General features: G+C 41.8%; 1 protein-coding gene across 4 annotated transcripts in view; it reads right to left on the reverse strand.

Moving 5' to 3' along the window:
- Dnajc18 (DnaJ heat shock protein family (Hsp40) member C18) overlaps positions 1-16563 on the reverse strand; it is a 36129-nt gene that overhangs the window by 10631 nt on the left and 8935 nt on the right. For all 4 annotated transcript variants that reach the window (XM_021150540.3, XM_029472129.2, XM_021150539.3 and 1 more), the window contains 2 exons: positions 13891-14036; positions 3428-3613 (listed from right to left, as the gene is read on the reverse strand). In XM_021150540.3, the coding sequence (XP_021006199.1) occupies positions 3428-3613; positions 13891-14036 (332 nt within the window). The remainder of the gene's footprint in view (positions 1-3427; positions 3614-13890; positions 14037-16563) is intronic.

Genomic DNA, 16563 nt, shown 5'->3' on the forward strand with positions numbered 1-16563 from the left:
GTCTCGTTCCAAACAAGGCTAAAGACGGGGCACCTGCCGGTCTGACCCAGCAGAAAAATAATGTGAGTCAAGGGGGCCAGCTGGGCACAGGATGCATAAGACTCCCGACTTCATGGAGACAGTCCTTTGAAAGTATGGTGGGAGGAAACTCTAAAAGGCCAGAAGCCAGAGAGCATTTTGGCCATGAATCCTATCTGACATACTTCTGTGCCCAATAGTACTAAGTGACACTTTTTTTTTTTTTTCAAGACAGGGTTTTTCTGTATAGCCCTAGCTGTCCTGACACTCACTTTGTAGACCAGGTTAGCCTCAAACTCAGAAATCTGCCTGCCTCTGCCTCCCGGGTGCTGGGATTAAAGGCATGCACCACCACCACCACGCCCGGTTCTAAGTGACATCTTTAATAGCCACTCATGAAATTCAGTTTATGGGGCTGAGGTGTATCTCAGCATGGGGTACATGCTTAGCATGTTGGAGGATTAGGGCTGCATCCCTAGCAACATAAAAAATTCAAGTTATTGTCTTGGCATTGAATTTTCTCAACTTCCAGCTCTCTGTGATATACTTTCTGGCTTTCTGTATTATTGCACATATTGATTGTCTTAAAAAAAAAGGCGGGGGCTCACTGTGATTTTTTAAAAAACGATTTATTTTTATGTAATGCATTTGTGGTGTTTGAATGAAAATGGATCCCACAGGCTCATACATGTGAATAGTTGAGCTGTTAGTAGAACTGTTTGAGAAGGATTAGGCCTTGTTGTGGCCATGTTGAAGTATCTGTGGCCTTGCTGGAGGAAGCGTAACAGTGGGGGTGGGCTTTGAGCTTTCAAAAACCTGCCCCAGGCTCAGTCCCGTCCCCCCCACCCCCTGCTCGTAGAACAGGGTGGAAGGCTCCCAGCTGCTGCTCTAGCACCATGCCTGTCTCTCACCAGTATCATGATGACAGACTAACCCTCTGAAATTGTGAACAAGCCCCTAGTTAAATACTTTCCTTTCTAAGACTTGCCTTGGCTGTATGTCTCTTTACAGCAACAGAGCAGTAACTGAGCCTGGATGATGTGCCTGCCTGTGTCTCTTATATGAATGAAGTACCCAGGGTGGCCAGAAGAGGGCATCAGCCCCACCTGGAAATGGAGTTCCACCTGGAAATGGAATTCCAGATGATGCGAGCTGCTGGAAATAGAACCCAGGTCCTCAACAAGAACAAGCCATTTTTAGGTGGTTTTATTTGTTCATTCAAATATCTACTTATTTTATGTTGCTGGGTATGGTTTTTACACACCTTTAATCCCAGCACTCAAGGCAGATACAGGCAGGGGCAGACAGACAGGCTGTGAGTTTGAGGCCAGACTGAGTTTGAGTTTCAGGACAACCAAGCCTACATAGAGAGACTTTGTCTCAAAAAACAATGACAGGGCTGGAGAGATGGTTCAGTGGTTAGGAACACTGTCTGCTCTTCCAGAGGTCCTGAGTTCAATTCCCAGTAACCACATGGTGGCTCACAACCATCTGTAATGGGATCTGATGATCCCTTCTGGTGTGTCTGAAAACAGCTACAGTGTACTCATGTACATAAAATAAATAAATAATTTTAAAAAACAACAACAAAGATTTATTTATGTGTTTGAGTAGTTTTTTTTTTAAGGATCTATTTATTTATTTTATATACATGAGTCCTCTATCTGCATGCCAGAAGAGGGCATCAGATACCAATACAGATAGTTGTGAGGTTGCTGGGAATTGAACTCAGGACCTCTGGAGGACAGCCAGTGCTCTTTTTTTTTTTTTTTTTTTTTTTGGTTTTTCGAGACAGGATTTCTCTGTATAGCCCGGGCTGTCCTGGAACTCACTTTGTAGACCAGGCTGGCCTCGAACTCAGAAATCCGCCTGCCTCTGCCTCCCGAGTGCTGGGATTAAAGGCGTGCGCCACCACGCCCGGCTCCAGCCAGTGCTCTTAACCACTGAGCCATCTCTCCAGTGTTTGAGCATTTGATCTGCGTGTCTCTATGTCCACCACAGGCATGCCTGCAAAGATCAACCCCTTGACAGTGAAGCCACACATGCTGAGTCGCTATGTGAGTACTGAGAATCCAGCCTGTGTCCTCGGGAACAACAGCTGGGCTCTCTTAACCACCAAGCCGAGCTCCCCTTTAAGTTCTACCTTGTTTGAGACAGAGACTCAGGAGTCCAGCTGGTCTCAAACCTGCTATGTATGGAAGGATGACCTTGAACTTCTGATGCTCTTGCTTGCCTCCCCATCAAGTAATGGAACTGTAGGTAGTTATATGCCAGTCATCAGTTGTGACATTTAAAAATTAATTAATTAATTGTATGTGTATGGGTGTTTTGTCTGCATGTATGTCTGTGCACCATGTGTATACAGTACCCACAGAAGCCAGAAGAGGGCATGAGGTCTCTAGAATCGGAGGAGATGGTTGTGAGCAATGTGGTGCTGGGATTACACCTTGGTCCTCTGCAAGTACAGCCAGTGCTTTTTAACCACCGAGTCATTTCCCTAGCCCCTAAAGAACTTTTAAAAATATTACATTTATTCATTTAATACATAGACATTAGCATGTGTGTATGTGTGCACCTGCATGCGTGCACCTGTGTCCACGTGCACACAAAGCACACGCATGGAGATCAAAGGACAACTTTCAGGAATTGTTTCTCTCCTTCTACCATGTGGTGCCCATGACCGCAAATTCCAGACTGTCTTGGGCTACATAAGGGGCTCAAAATGAGCCAGAGCAGCTATTTAATCTGTCTTTCCTAGAATTTGTAAGCCTTGGGTTCAATGTATAGTCCTGCAACAATATACATGTAATATAAAAGATATATATTTCAAAGCAACCCTGAAATACCACCGCCATTTTCTCAGGTGGGTGACTATGGTGAGAGAAATGTATGATACAGCCGACTTTATGCACAGCTGGAGGCTAGAGACTCCTCCAACTCCCTGCAGCCCACTTCAAATCCTTGCTGTTTCTCCAGCACCAATGTCCTTCAAACTAGAGTCTGCTGAGATCCATAAATAAACGGTATAAAGAATCCTTTTTTTTTTTTTTTTGGTTTTTCTAGACGGGGTTTCTGTCCTGGAACTCACTCTGTAGACCAGGCTGGCCTCAAACTCAGAAATTCACCTGCCTCTGCCTCCCGAGTGCTGGGATTAAAGGTGTGCACCACCACGCCTGGCTAAAGAATCTTCACTTTAAGACACTAACCTCAGGCTGGAGAGATGGCTCAGTGGCCAAGAGCATTGGCTGCTTTCCCAGAGGACCCAGCACCCACAGCCACTCAGAGATGTAACTCCAGTTCCAGGACCCTCCTGTGACCTCCTCTGTCACCAGCCATGTATAAGGTGCACAGACATACATGCAGGCAAAGCTTTACAAAAACAAACAAACAAACAAACAAAAAAACCAACCTGAAGGGAAATGTCCTCCGAAGAACACATTAAATAATTCTTCTGGAGAGATGTCAGCTTCAAAGTCTCTGTAATAATGATAAGATCTGGCTCGAGGGACAGTGAAAGTCACCTGCTCATCTCCATATTCATCATAGCGGAGTCTCTTGTCGGGATTGCTCAGGACTGCAAAGGCATTTCCTATTGCTGCAACCAACAAGAAACAACATCAGCACATCCTTGGCTATTGCCAAGGGTGACCACAGCAGCAGCAAGACGCCCAGAGGTGGTACTAGACAGCCTCACAGGGTGACAAACAGAGGTACTTAGGCCTACGAACTTCCCCCAAAGGATTTGCCCCCAGAGATCTTCATAGTCTTTTTTAAATTTTCTTTTTGGTTTTTCGAGACAGGGTTTCTCTGTGGAGCCCTGGCTGTCCTGGAATTCACTCTGTAGACCAGGCTGGCCTCCAACTCAGAAATCTGCCAGCCTTTGCCTCCCAAGTGTTGGGATTAAAGGTGTTCGCCACCACGCCCGGCTTGTTCATAGTCTTGATAAACTAAGAACAATACTAGAATCCAACAACTTCGAACTCTATTGAAGTGAGCGTTAACCCCTAAGAGTTCTTGACACCTCTCAGGTGCACTGAAGTTGAGACACTGTCCCTAGCTCATGCTGCCAATAATGTAGACATGTTGGGACTTGTGAGGCTGGAGAGATGGCTCAGAGGTTAAGAGCACTTACTGCTCTTATACAAAACTAAGGTTCAGTTCTTAACAGCATAATGGGTGACTCACAACTGCCTGTAACTCTAGTTTCTTGATACTCTATTCTGGCCTCTCTGGACACCTGCACTCACAGAGTGAACACACAAACAAATAAGCACATGCAGAGGCATAAATGAAAAAATTTTTTTAAATCTGTTCTAGGGGATGGAGCTATGGCTCAGAGTTCAGGAGCATGCTTACCATATGATCCTCAAGATCTGATACACACGCACACACACACACATACACACATCAGTGTTATTATTTCACTTAAGAGCAGCAGTTTACTGAAACAGTTCACAGTGCTATTAAGTTGAAGTAAAAACCAATCTCCTAAATATAATAATCGTCAAAACTCCTTCTGCTTTGATGAAAACAAAAGGCTCTCATTGGTTTGTGAGAAGACTTCCATATGAATATAGAGAACATGGAGGCTGGAAGGATGGCTCAGCCACTAAAGGCTGGGCTCACAACCAAAAATATAAGAGAACATGGGTTAACCACATGGTCCCTTAGTGATGCTTTAGGAACTAGAGCCACAACAGAAAAACTGTCTTCGCGATATATAGGGACTTCTTCTAAGATTTATTTTTAGCTGGGCATGGTAGCACATACCTTAATCCCAGCAGACAAGCAGGTCTCTGTGAATTAAAGGCCAGATTGGTCTATATAGTGAGTCCCAGGTCAGCCAGAGCTACACAGAGTGACATTTCCTCAAATAAACAAAAAGTTTATTTCCTTTTATGTGTATGGGCATTTTGCCTGAATGTACATATATGTACCACATGCATGCAGTGTCCACAGAGGCCTGAAGAGGGCGCGGAATCTCCTGGAGCTGGAGTTACAGGCAATTGCGAGCCACTGTTTGGGTTCTGGGAATTGAACCTTGGTCCTCTGCAAGAATAGCCAGTGCTCTTAACCACTGAGCTATCTCTCTAGCCTCAAGAATAACTTAAAAATTTCTCAGGTACCCACAAGCTGGCTCAGTGGGTAAAGGCATTTGCCACTTGGCCTGAAGACCTGAGCTCAATCCTTGGAACCCACATGGTAGGAGAACCAATTCCAAAAATGCTTGGTACAAGGTTGAACAAGGATGAACTGAAGATAACCCAGGGTTCAAAACCTTGCACAGACTTTTTACAAAGACTAACCATAGCTGTAAATACAGCAATATCAGATCCACATGCTAGAGAAATCTTAATTGAATCTTTAGCCAGGCAGTACACACCTTTAAGGAGGCAGAGGCAGGCAGATTTCTGAATTGGAAGCCAGCCGGGACTACAGAGTTCCAGGGCAGCCAGGGCTATACAGAGAAACCCTGTCTTGAAAAAAAACAAAAACAAATAAACAAGACAAAACAAAAACCCACTAATGATGAATGCAAAAAAGGCGATTAGACCATTAGGAGCAAGATCTACCCCCTTTATGAATTGATTAAAAGGACTGCGGACATGGAAGCAAATGCTCACAGTCCAATTGGAGTTTGGACAAACAATTACAGGAAAGAAAAACTAGATCCCCATTGCTGTGGCTCTTAAAGATCCAGTCATTCCCTAAGCAACGGGAACCAAACAATTCCTACGGATAAATCCTTCTACAGTGGTAATAACTCTGGGAGAAATTTTCCTATGAGATGTGGAAGATGTGGAAAGAATATGGCTCCTGAATGTAGCTCATCCAAAGACATACAAGGCATTTCCTCAATTTCAGAAAACTAAGGGGCTTTGCTCAAGGACTGACAAAAACCAACACGAGCTGTTCATTTCCTATTCACCAAGGAAAGATATTTCTGAAAAACAATTTAAAAATTCAAAGTCTGATAGGACAAACAGAGCTGCTTAAAACTTAAACCCAAACAAGAGATTCTAAGGATACAGAAAAACAGGTTCTTTTGCAGACTGCTATCAATGATAAGAGACCAAAGTTAAAAATCACAGTCAGATGGAATTGAGATGGAAGGATTTGAGGATACTGGTGCAGATGTAACCTTTACATCACAGGGTGCCTGGAATCCAGCTTGGCCTCTTCAAAGGGTATCTACTCGGCTCCTAGGGATCGGGACATTGTCTCAGGTACAACAAAGTCTTCAATGGATTAAATGACCAGAAGGGTCAAATAGGGACCACATGCAGCAGATAGCCATGAACTTAAGGGGACGAAATCTATTCCAACAATGGAGATTAGCATTCCTCCAAAGTCAGAGATAGGTGATAGAGAGGTAGCTCTGATAAAAAATTAAGCAGGGCGTGGTGGCGCATGCCTTTAATCCCAGCACTCGGGAAGCAGAGGCAGGAGAATTTCTGAGTTTGAGGCCAGCCTGGGCTACAAAGTGAGTTCCAGGACAGCCAGGGCTATATAGAGAAACCCTGTCTCGGGAAAAAAAAACAAAAAACAAAAAAAGTTAAAAGGATGTTATCAGGGACAGTTGTAGACTGTCCAGGCTATATCCAGAGACAGAATCTTGATTGAGGGAGCCACTGCTGATGAAACACCAATAGCCTTACACTAAGGTGGTTGACTGATCAAACCACCTGTTTGGACTGAGCAATGACCTAAGAGAAAGGACAAACCAGAGCACATAGAAGAATCCATCAGCCCTTGGAACTCTCCTGTATTTGTTATTAAAAAGAAATCTGGCAAATGGAGGATACTGACAGATCTGAGAGCAATCAATAAAATTATTCAACCAATGGGCTATTTACAGCCTGGGATTTCATTAACTTCCTCATTACCTAAGGAATGGCCTATCACAGTGATCGAGCTAAAGGATTGCTTTTTCCCAACCCCTTTACAAGAACAACATAAAGAAAGATTTCCCTTCAGGTGCCCACATTTAACCATTCAATGCCAACCAAAAGGCACCAATGGAAAGTCCTGCCACAGGACTGTTGAATAATACTTACTACCTTATACCAACAGCTATTGGAAATAATTTGTAAGCAATTTCCTCAATCCATAATTCACCATTATATGGATGATATCTTGCTGACTAATTCAAATAGAGATACCTTAGAACAAACATTTGATGAAGCAAAAAAAATTTGCCTTATTGGGGATTACTAATTAATTACTCTTGAAAAGAAATACAGAGGAGATTTTGTTGATTACCTAGGATAAATCAGCAAGAAATCAGACCACAAAAGGTACAAATCAGGGGCTGAAGAGATGTGGCTCAGTGGGTAAGAGCACTGACTGCTCTTCCAAAGGCCCTGAGTTCAAATCCCAGCAACCACAGGGTGGCTCACAACCACACATAATGAGATCTGACGCCCTCTTCTGGTGTGCCTGAAGACTGCTACAGTGTACTTATATATAATAAATAATTCTTTAAAAAAAAAAAAAAGGTTCAAATCAGGAGAGACCAGCTAAATACTCTTAATGAGTTTCAAAAATTACTGGGAGATATTAACTGGCTTCGGCCTACAATTGATTTGACCACTCAAGAGCTGAATAATTTACTTCAAACCCTGCAAGGTGATAAAGAACTAATTAGTCCAAGAAGACTATCAGCTGAAACTGAAAAGGAATTGGCTGATAGAAAAAAACTTACAAATTGCCCACATAGAGCTCATTAGCCCAAAGATGGCTTATATTTTGTTATCTTGACCTCTACTCATTCTCCCATGGAATTCTTATGCAGAGGGAAGATTATATCTTAGGACAGTTATTTTTAGCACATGTACAGAGTAAAAAAATTAAAGGCCTATATTGAAAAGGTCTCTGAACTGATTCTAAAAGGAAAAAATGATACTTTATCAACTAGCTGAAATAGATCCATCTGAAATTGTGGTGCCTTTTACTAATGTTGGGATTGTCTTGTTATGGCAGAAAATAAATATTGGCAAAGAGCTTGCTGTAATATTTTGGAGAAATTAACAATAAATACCCCAGAGGCAAGCAACTTTGGTTTGTAAAAAGAACTAATTGGATTCTCCCTTGTATAATAAAGGGGGCCAATTTCGGTTTCTCCTTTTCTTTCTTTCTTTTTCTTTTTCTTTTTTTTTTTTTTTTTTGGTTTTTCGAGACAGGGTTTCTCTGTGTAGACCTGGCTGTCCTGGAACTCACTCTGTAGACCAGGCTGGCCTCAAACTCAGAAATCCACCTGCCTCTGCCTCCCGAGTGTTGGGATTAAAGGTGTGCACCACCACGCCTGGCTTGGGGGAACAATTTCTGGAGCCCCTACATTTTTACTGATGCAAATACATCAGGAAAGGCAGAATATAAGTTAGAAAACATAGTAAATGAGAATCCTTATAATTCAGTTAAAAAATCAGAGTTACATGCAATTCTTTCCATGTTATTAGATTTTCAACAATCTCTTAATATAGTAACTGACTCTCAATATGCAGAAAGTTGTTTTGCATACAGAAACTGCTGAACTTATTCACGATGATTCTGAATTAACTTCACTGATTATTCAACTACAACAAATGATCAGAAATAGAAATATATATATATATATATATACATATATATATATGTGTGTGTGTGTGTGTGTGTGTGTGTGTGTGTGTGTGTATGTATATCTCAGATCTCATATGGGTCTACCAGGCCCTCTAGCACAAGGCAATGATGAAATTGATTAGCTATGATAGGAAGTATGCTAGAGGCTTCAGAATTTCATAAAAACCACATGCTAACAGCAAAGGTTTAAAAAAGGAAATTTCTATCACTTGGCAATAAGCAGAACAAATTGCAAAGACATTCCTATTTATTCTGTATATAATCAAACTCTATTACCTGCAGGGAGAAATCCTAAAGGCACCCAAGGAAATGAAGTTTGGCAAATGCCTATGTTTCATTTTACAGAGTTTAGTAAACTGAAATGTATGCACTATACTATAGACACATATTCAGGATTTCAATGGGCAACTGCACTAACTTCTGAAAACACTGACTCTGTCATTACACGTTTGTTAGAAATTATGTCCACTAGGAGAATACATAGACAAATTATGACAATGTTCTTGCATATGTCTGTAATAAAATGAAATATTTTTTTACATATTATGATATAAAACACATTACAGGTATACCACACAATCCTACAGGACCAACAATCATATAGATCCAATTGTATTTTTAAAAGATGCTCAGCAAGCAAAAAGGACTACAAAGACCCCCCCCAGAGATGGATTGCATAATGCTTTATTAACTTTAGATTTTATGAATGCTAGCGAGTAAAAACCTACAGCTGTAAAGAGACACTGGAATATGGGAGTAAAAAAAACAAAAATCAAAAACAAACAAGCAAAAAACAAAACAGCTGAACTAAGCTAGCCTGTTTATTTTAAAGATGTCTTTTTTTTTTTAAAGATTTATTTATTTTTATGTAAGTACACTGTAGCTGTCTTCAGATGCACCAGAAGAGGGCATCAGATCTCATTATGGGTGGTTGTGAGCCACCATGTGATTGCTGGGATTTGAACTCAGGACTTTTGGAAGAGCAGTCAGTGCTCTTGCCCGCTGAGCCATCTCTCCAGCCCTGAATGGAGATTTATATTGCGGTTTGACTATATCATCAGACAAACTTCGGAGGAAAGACAGTTGTCTTTCACCTGCACAAACAAAGCATAGGAAATCATCCATAACTGCTCTGTGCACGCTGCACATCCCACACAAATGTCTTTATAGAACTACATAATGCTTGTGAGGTTTGTATATTGCAGAATGGGAGACCAAGACGGCAGTCCTGACAGAATTCACCCTTGGGGATGCTGAGATACTGAGACCTGCTATACCAGCTCCCTGCTCGATTCTACCTCAACTGCATGCAAGCTGTTTCCTGTAAGGACTCGGTTCCGAAACATTTTCAAAACAGCTAGCACACTTGGTTCAGCCTTTCAGACTGTTCCAATTGGGACTTCACTTAAGCCTACACTATCTCAGCTTACAGAGACTGGAAAACAAATGCTTCTGCTAGCTTTATTAAGACTAACCATTTTTTAATTTTCTTGCCCCCCACAAAAGGAATTCTTTGCCCCAGTTCAGCAGGAAGAAATTAAAATAAAGCCGTCATCACCCCAGACCCTCAAGTTGGGGTGAATGATTTTGGTTATTTTATAACCTAATAATAGTTAATAGTTAATAGTTATTTTATAACCTAATAATATCTAATAATAGATATGTTGCTAATTTAGGGGATGATTATTGATAATTATAGTCTTGAGTGGGGAGGAAACAAAATGGGGAATGTAGACTCAGGAATTTCTATTCTATATCCTTTCCTTTTTTCTATCCTTCTTTCTTCTTGAAGTAAGGGAAAGGGGGTAGAAAAGAGGAGACTATAAAAATATTATAAGAGCCGGGCATGGGCGCACACCTTTAATCCCAGCACTCAGGAGGCAGAGGCAGGCGGATTTCTGAGTTCGAGGCCAGCCTGGTCTACAAAGTGAGCTCCAGGACAGCCAGGGCTATACAGAGAAACCCTATCTCGAAAAACAAAACAAAACAAAAAAAAATATTATAAGAAATTAGACAATCAGAGGTAGACAATTAAATCTACTCTTAAGCCAAAATACATTTTATAGCTATAATCTTACACTGGTTGGAATTTTGTATATTGATACAAAAAGAAGGTTATATTTTGTTACATTGGTACAGAATTTTGTATACTAAAACAGGTTTAAGGTTTTCATTGGTATACATCTTTTTTATTGATATAAAATTTAAGATTAATTTTGTTACAACATAATATATGTATATTTCAACATTTAGATAGTCATTATGCCTATGAATCTCATTTTAAAATACAAGGTATAAGGACTGGAGAGATGGCTCAGCAGTTAAGAGCACTGACTGCTCTTCTGAAGGTCCTGAGTTCAAATCCCAGCAACCACATTGTGGCTCACAACCATCTCCAACAGGATCTGATTCTCTCTTCTAGTGTGTGTCTGAAAACAGCTGCACTGTACTCATATACATAATAAATACATAAATTTTAAAAAACAAAAAACAAAACAGTCCATCAAACGCATGGCCTTGTCAGATTCTAGTCTGAATTATTACAAAACTATAAATCCTGGGTTGAACAGATAATAGGTAGCTGGAGACAGGCAGTGTTAGCTTGTTCAGATATGCTATAGATCGATGGTCTTCAAAAAGCTCAAAGATTCACAGACTATGGCACTTAAGGGTGATTTTACTAATATAAGGCTGCTATGATATTGAGACATGTCCGCTCCTGACAGCGCCCCATCCTGCTTGGGAGAAGATGATGGGTATCAGTAACTCCATATGGAGTTGCTTCAATCGTAGCAAGCTAGCCACTGGACAAAGAAAATAGCCTAACTTCATCTACAGACAGGATACTGTCCAGAAAAGACAAACAGATACAGGCAAGGTGACTGCCAAGCTCTGTCCAGACAGGGAAAGGCAAGCAAGTCCTTCATAATTCCTGCCTCACAAAAGGTCTGTCTGTCAGATCTTCTTGGCCTAACAGGGGACACTGGGGACCGTCCAGTGGCCAGCTGTCTGTCATTGCTATCATTTTTGGAAGCTGTGTCCTTGTGCTTTCTGCACTTAGGTAATATTTAATTCCTTCTCAGGGCTCTGATGGGTTGAAGACTCAATAGTCCCAGTCTTACTATAAGCTTAAGTTGTTTAGGACTTAAAAAGAAGGTAATTTTAGGATGGTAATTCAAGGTATAATAGAAATTGATTTAGATATAGAATTCTAAAGTAACCAGGACAGGATAGATAATAGAATATTTGCTCCTGAGTTGCCAGACATGAACAGACTGGATTTTTTGGTTTTTTGAGACAGGATTTCTCTGTATAACTCTGGCTGTCCTGGAACTCACTCTGTAAACCAGGCTGGCCTTGAACTCAGAAATCCGCCTGTCTCTGCCTCCCAAGTGCTGGGATTAAAGTCATGTGCCACCACTGCCCAGCCAGACTAGATTTTTTTTAATTGTTATTTTTAAAGATTTATTTATTATTATATCTAAGCACACTGTAGCTGTCTTCAGATGCACCAGAAGAGGGCGTCAGATCTCATTACAGATGGTTGTGAGTCACCATGTGGTTGCTGGGATTTGAACGCAGAATCTTTGGAAGAGCAGTCGGTGCTCTTAACCACTGAGCCATCTCTCCAGGCCCAGACTAGATTTTTTAATGTAACTCTTACCTAATAATTTTCATAATAATTTCATAATTGTTCCTACTATATACTGTTTATTATTATAAGAGAAAAAGCCTTTTCATTAATATAAAAAAAAGAGAGAGCGCAAGATCTGTTGGGTTTGGTCTGTTGCTACGTATTGTAATGCTCAATTCCATACTAGATATCTAGGTCTATGAGTGAATTCTCACGTTTACAAGCTTTTGTTGTGTAATGCTTGTTCCTTAAATTTAAAACTATTGGTTAAATAAGATTGGCTCTTGGGGCTAGAGCAATGGCTCAGCGGTTAAGAGCTCTGACTGGGGGGGCTGGTGAGATGGCTCAATGGGTAAGAGCACCCGACTGCTCTTCTGAAGGTCCAGAGTTCAAATCCCAGCAACCACATGGTGGCTCACAACCATCTGTAATACGATCTGATGCCCTCTTCTGGTGTGTCTGAAGACAGCAACAGTATACCCACATACATAAAATAAATAAATCTTTTTTTTTTTTTAAAAGATTGGCTAAAACCAATTACTAGAGAGATTAGAAGTAGGTGGGGTGGGGGATGGAGATATGATAGAGAGAGGGAGGGAGGGAGGGGAGGGAAAAGGAGAAGGTGAGGGAGAGGGACCACGAAGAATGAGAGGAAGATGAATGAGAGGAGAGGAGAAAGCTGCCACGAGTGGAGATGGATTGTGAGCACATGACCAGGAGAAACAGCACGTATCTGGGATCTCCCCGCTGGAGAGGTAGCCAGGCCAGCAGTTAGAAGAGTGGATTAGGGGTTACCTCCAGTAATGGTCAAAGACAAATAAAATGGCCATAGTCTGAGTCTCGTTTATTTGTAAGCTAGTTGAGGATAAGCTCAGTTGTTGAATTACAGACAGAGCAATATAGTGAGACCCTGTCTCAAAAAAGCAAGAGAGGTGGAGGGAGTCAGGGAGAAAGAAAGAGTGTGAAGTGATATCCTTGCAAGCATGATGACCTGGGCCAGGCCCTATGGAGGCACAAGCTTATAACCGAGCCTGGTAATGCAGATGCGGTGGGGTTTGATAACCAGCCAAAACCTACTTGAAGCCAGTGGATGGCATATGAGAAAAAGCACTGGAGTCTATCTTCTGGCCTCTAAATATGTGTGGACATGCACATAAACACACACACACACACACACACACACACACACGTTTAAAAATCCAGGCTTGGTGGTGCACATCTGTATTTCCATCATTTGCAAGGCAGAAGCAGAATTGTCCAGACAAGGATACATGAATAGTAAGATTCTGTCTCAAACAAAACAAAGCAAAAGTCATATGTCAAGGAAAAGTGCTCATGACCTAAGAAGCCATCTGCAGGGAAGACTAAAAACAGTTTGCTCCTGGACCTGCAAGATGGCTCAGAAGGTAGCAGGTCTTAGCTGCTAGGTCTGATGACTCTGGGTTCGAGTCCCGAGACCCACAGAGTGGAGGAAGAAAACTGACTTTCAAAGACTGTTCTTAGACCTTCATGCACATGCCCACTACTAAGATAAATAAATATAATTTAAAAAGTTAAAAACAAACACATTTGCCACCACCGACATTACAAGGGCAGATGGGCGTGGCTCAAGGTCAAACCTTTGAAGGCGTCTGTTGCTCCAGGAGCACAGTTCTTGTCGGGGTGAAACTTCAGGGCAAGCTTCTTGTACGCTTTCTTAAGCTCTTCATCGCTGGCATTGTGAGAAACACCCAGGATGTCATAGTAATTTCTGCACTTCTTGATTCTTAAAAGAAAAAAAATTAATATGCATTTTTAAGATACAGAGGCTCTATTTGTACAACAAACAGCCAGACAATATATCCAACCAACTTGTGAGCACCAAAGCAAACCTAAAAGGAATTAGTGAACAAATTATGAAACATTCAAATCTTCCTACCCAGACCTCATGCTTTGCACAGCTCCCCCTGGTGTACTCTTCCCCTCTCCTGTTTTCATAGCCGGGGAAAAGAAGCCTGTTAACCTTGATTTCAAAGTCCAGGCCAAGATCCTGAAACTTCATCCAAGAACAGCAAAGCTCCAAGAGCCATCTTATTTATTTTGTTTTCTTGTGACAGCATCTCAAGCAGCCCAGACTAGTCTCGAGCTCACAGCAGCTAAGGCTGGCCTTTAAGTCTTAATCCTCCCTTTCCCACAGGTTGATATTATGGGTGTGCATCCTCTCACATCTCCCCTTACGGCTATCTTTCAAAATTGTGTGTACAGTTTTCTCTTGGAGAAACGGGATGTAGGGGTAGTGCTGATGCTAAGGTCCTGTCCCCCAATTGGTTCTTGATCTCACAAGAAAGCAAGTCATGGGTCAACTGCTGGGCAGAAGGCACAGGTGGGACTTCCAGGTCCCTGGAGAAGAAGGGATATGCAAGGAAGAAGAGGGAGAGTTTTGTCATGCTTTTGATGGAGAGGAGTTGATGAGCCATGGGAGATCTCCAAACAGAGTGGCCACACAGGCCACTCCTACAGGCAGGTGGTCAGGGGCATCTAGCATGGGCTATATGGGACTAGCCACTAAAGTTTAAGGCAGGTGGGGAGTACGGAGTTAAGAGTAATGATAAGGACATGCTTTTCCAGGTGGGACATAGTAGTGTCCAGCAATTGTGCCAAGGTGGCAAGTTGAAATGAACAACTGTGTGTGTGAGTGTGTGTGTGTGTGTGTGTGTTTTATCCATGGACTCAAGGGAAGCTGGGCAGGGGCTTGTAGCTCAGCCCATTCCCAGAGCATAGGTGGGGTAGCAAAAATCTACAGGCAATAATGGAAAGGGGTTTTGTTTGTTTTGAAACAGGGTCTCACTACGTAGTTTTGGCTGTTTTGGAATTTTCTATGTAGACCAGTCTGGCCTCCAGCTCACAAAGATCATCCTACTTCTAGGCTGGGTTCCAACTCTCCAAGTAGCAGAGAATGACTCCCTGAGTGAGGGGTGTGTGTGTGTGTGTGTGTGTGTGTACGTATGTATGTTTGTATATATATATATATGTATGTATATGTATATATACATATATATGCATGTATGTTTGTATGCATATGTTTATATGTGTGCATGTTTATATACATGCATGCATGTATGTTTGTATGTATGTGTGTATGTATGTATATATATCAAAACCAGAGACCAACATCAGATGTTTTCCTCCCAGTCTTCATATTTTTAAATTACATTCTCTCTCTCTCTCTCTCTCTCTCTCTCATCTCTTTTTGAACTCACAGAGATCCACCCACCCCTGCTTCCTGAGGGTTAGATAAGCATCACGCCCACACCTGCCTTCAACTGGCTGTGTCTGTCCATGAGGCTGGGGTCCAGGTTCAGTCTTTTCCTGTGAATATGCATTGTCTAGTCAACATTTGCAGAGGACTGTTCTTTCCTCCATTAAAATGCCTAGGTACTTTGTCAATAAGTAATGGACTAGAGCCGGGCTTGGTGGCTTATGTCACCTAGCACTGCTAGTATTTGGTAGGCTGAGGCAAGAGATTTACTGGAAGTTTGGAGCTTACAGAACTAAACCTTATCTAAAAACAACAATAAAAACCACGGGCCTATAAACATAAGAGTTATTCCTCAGCCTAGTCCACAGAGCTACATGTCCATCCTTAAATTTGTCTGATGGTCTTCATTGTTCTTTTGAAGTAAGCTTAAAGTTTAAGCCAGGTGGTGGTGGTGGGTATCTTTAGTCCCAGCACTCGGGAGGCAGAGGCTGGGAGATCTTTGTGAGTGCACCCTGGTATAGAGAGCTAATGCCAGAATAGTCAGGGCTACACAGAGAAACCCTGTCTCAACAACAAAAAAAATTAAAGCACTTCTCCAACTTTGTTCTCTTTTAAAAACTGTTTGGACCATTCTGGGTCCCTTCCATTCCCAGGTGGTTTTTCTCTCTTCCAATTATTTGTATGCTTTTGGAACAGACACTCCCAGGGCATGGTGGAGCATGCCTTTAATCCCAGCACACAGAATGACCCTGTCTCAAACAGTCAAACAACAACAAAGAGACAGGGTCTCTCACTCTATAGCTTTGTAGGCCTGGAACCTGTCATGCAGACCAGACTGGCCTTGTTCCTATCATCCACATCAGGTGGCTCACAGCTGTCTATAACTCCATCTCCAAGGGCTCTGACATCCTCTTCAAGACTCTGTGGGCACCTGCACTCATGTGCTCACACCCACAGACACATGATAATAAAAGTATTAATAACAATAATAAAAAGGGTTGTGCCCTCTTATCCTTTTAGCCCTGATTTTGTGTAGGTCTGAGTGTTAAGGAGC

This window comes from Mus caroli, unplaced genomic scaffold (genome assembly GCF_978045245.1).
Source record: "Mus caroli unplaced genomic scaffold, Mus_caroli_1 scaffold_19, whole genome shotgun sequence".
Classification (NCBI taxonomy): domain Eukaryota; kingdom Metazoa; phylum Chordata; class Mammalia; order Rodentia; family Muridae; genus Mus; species Mus caroli.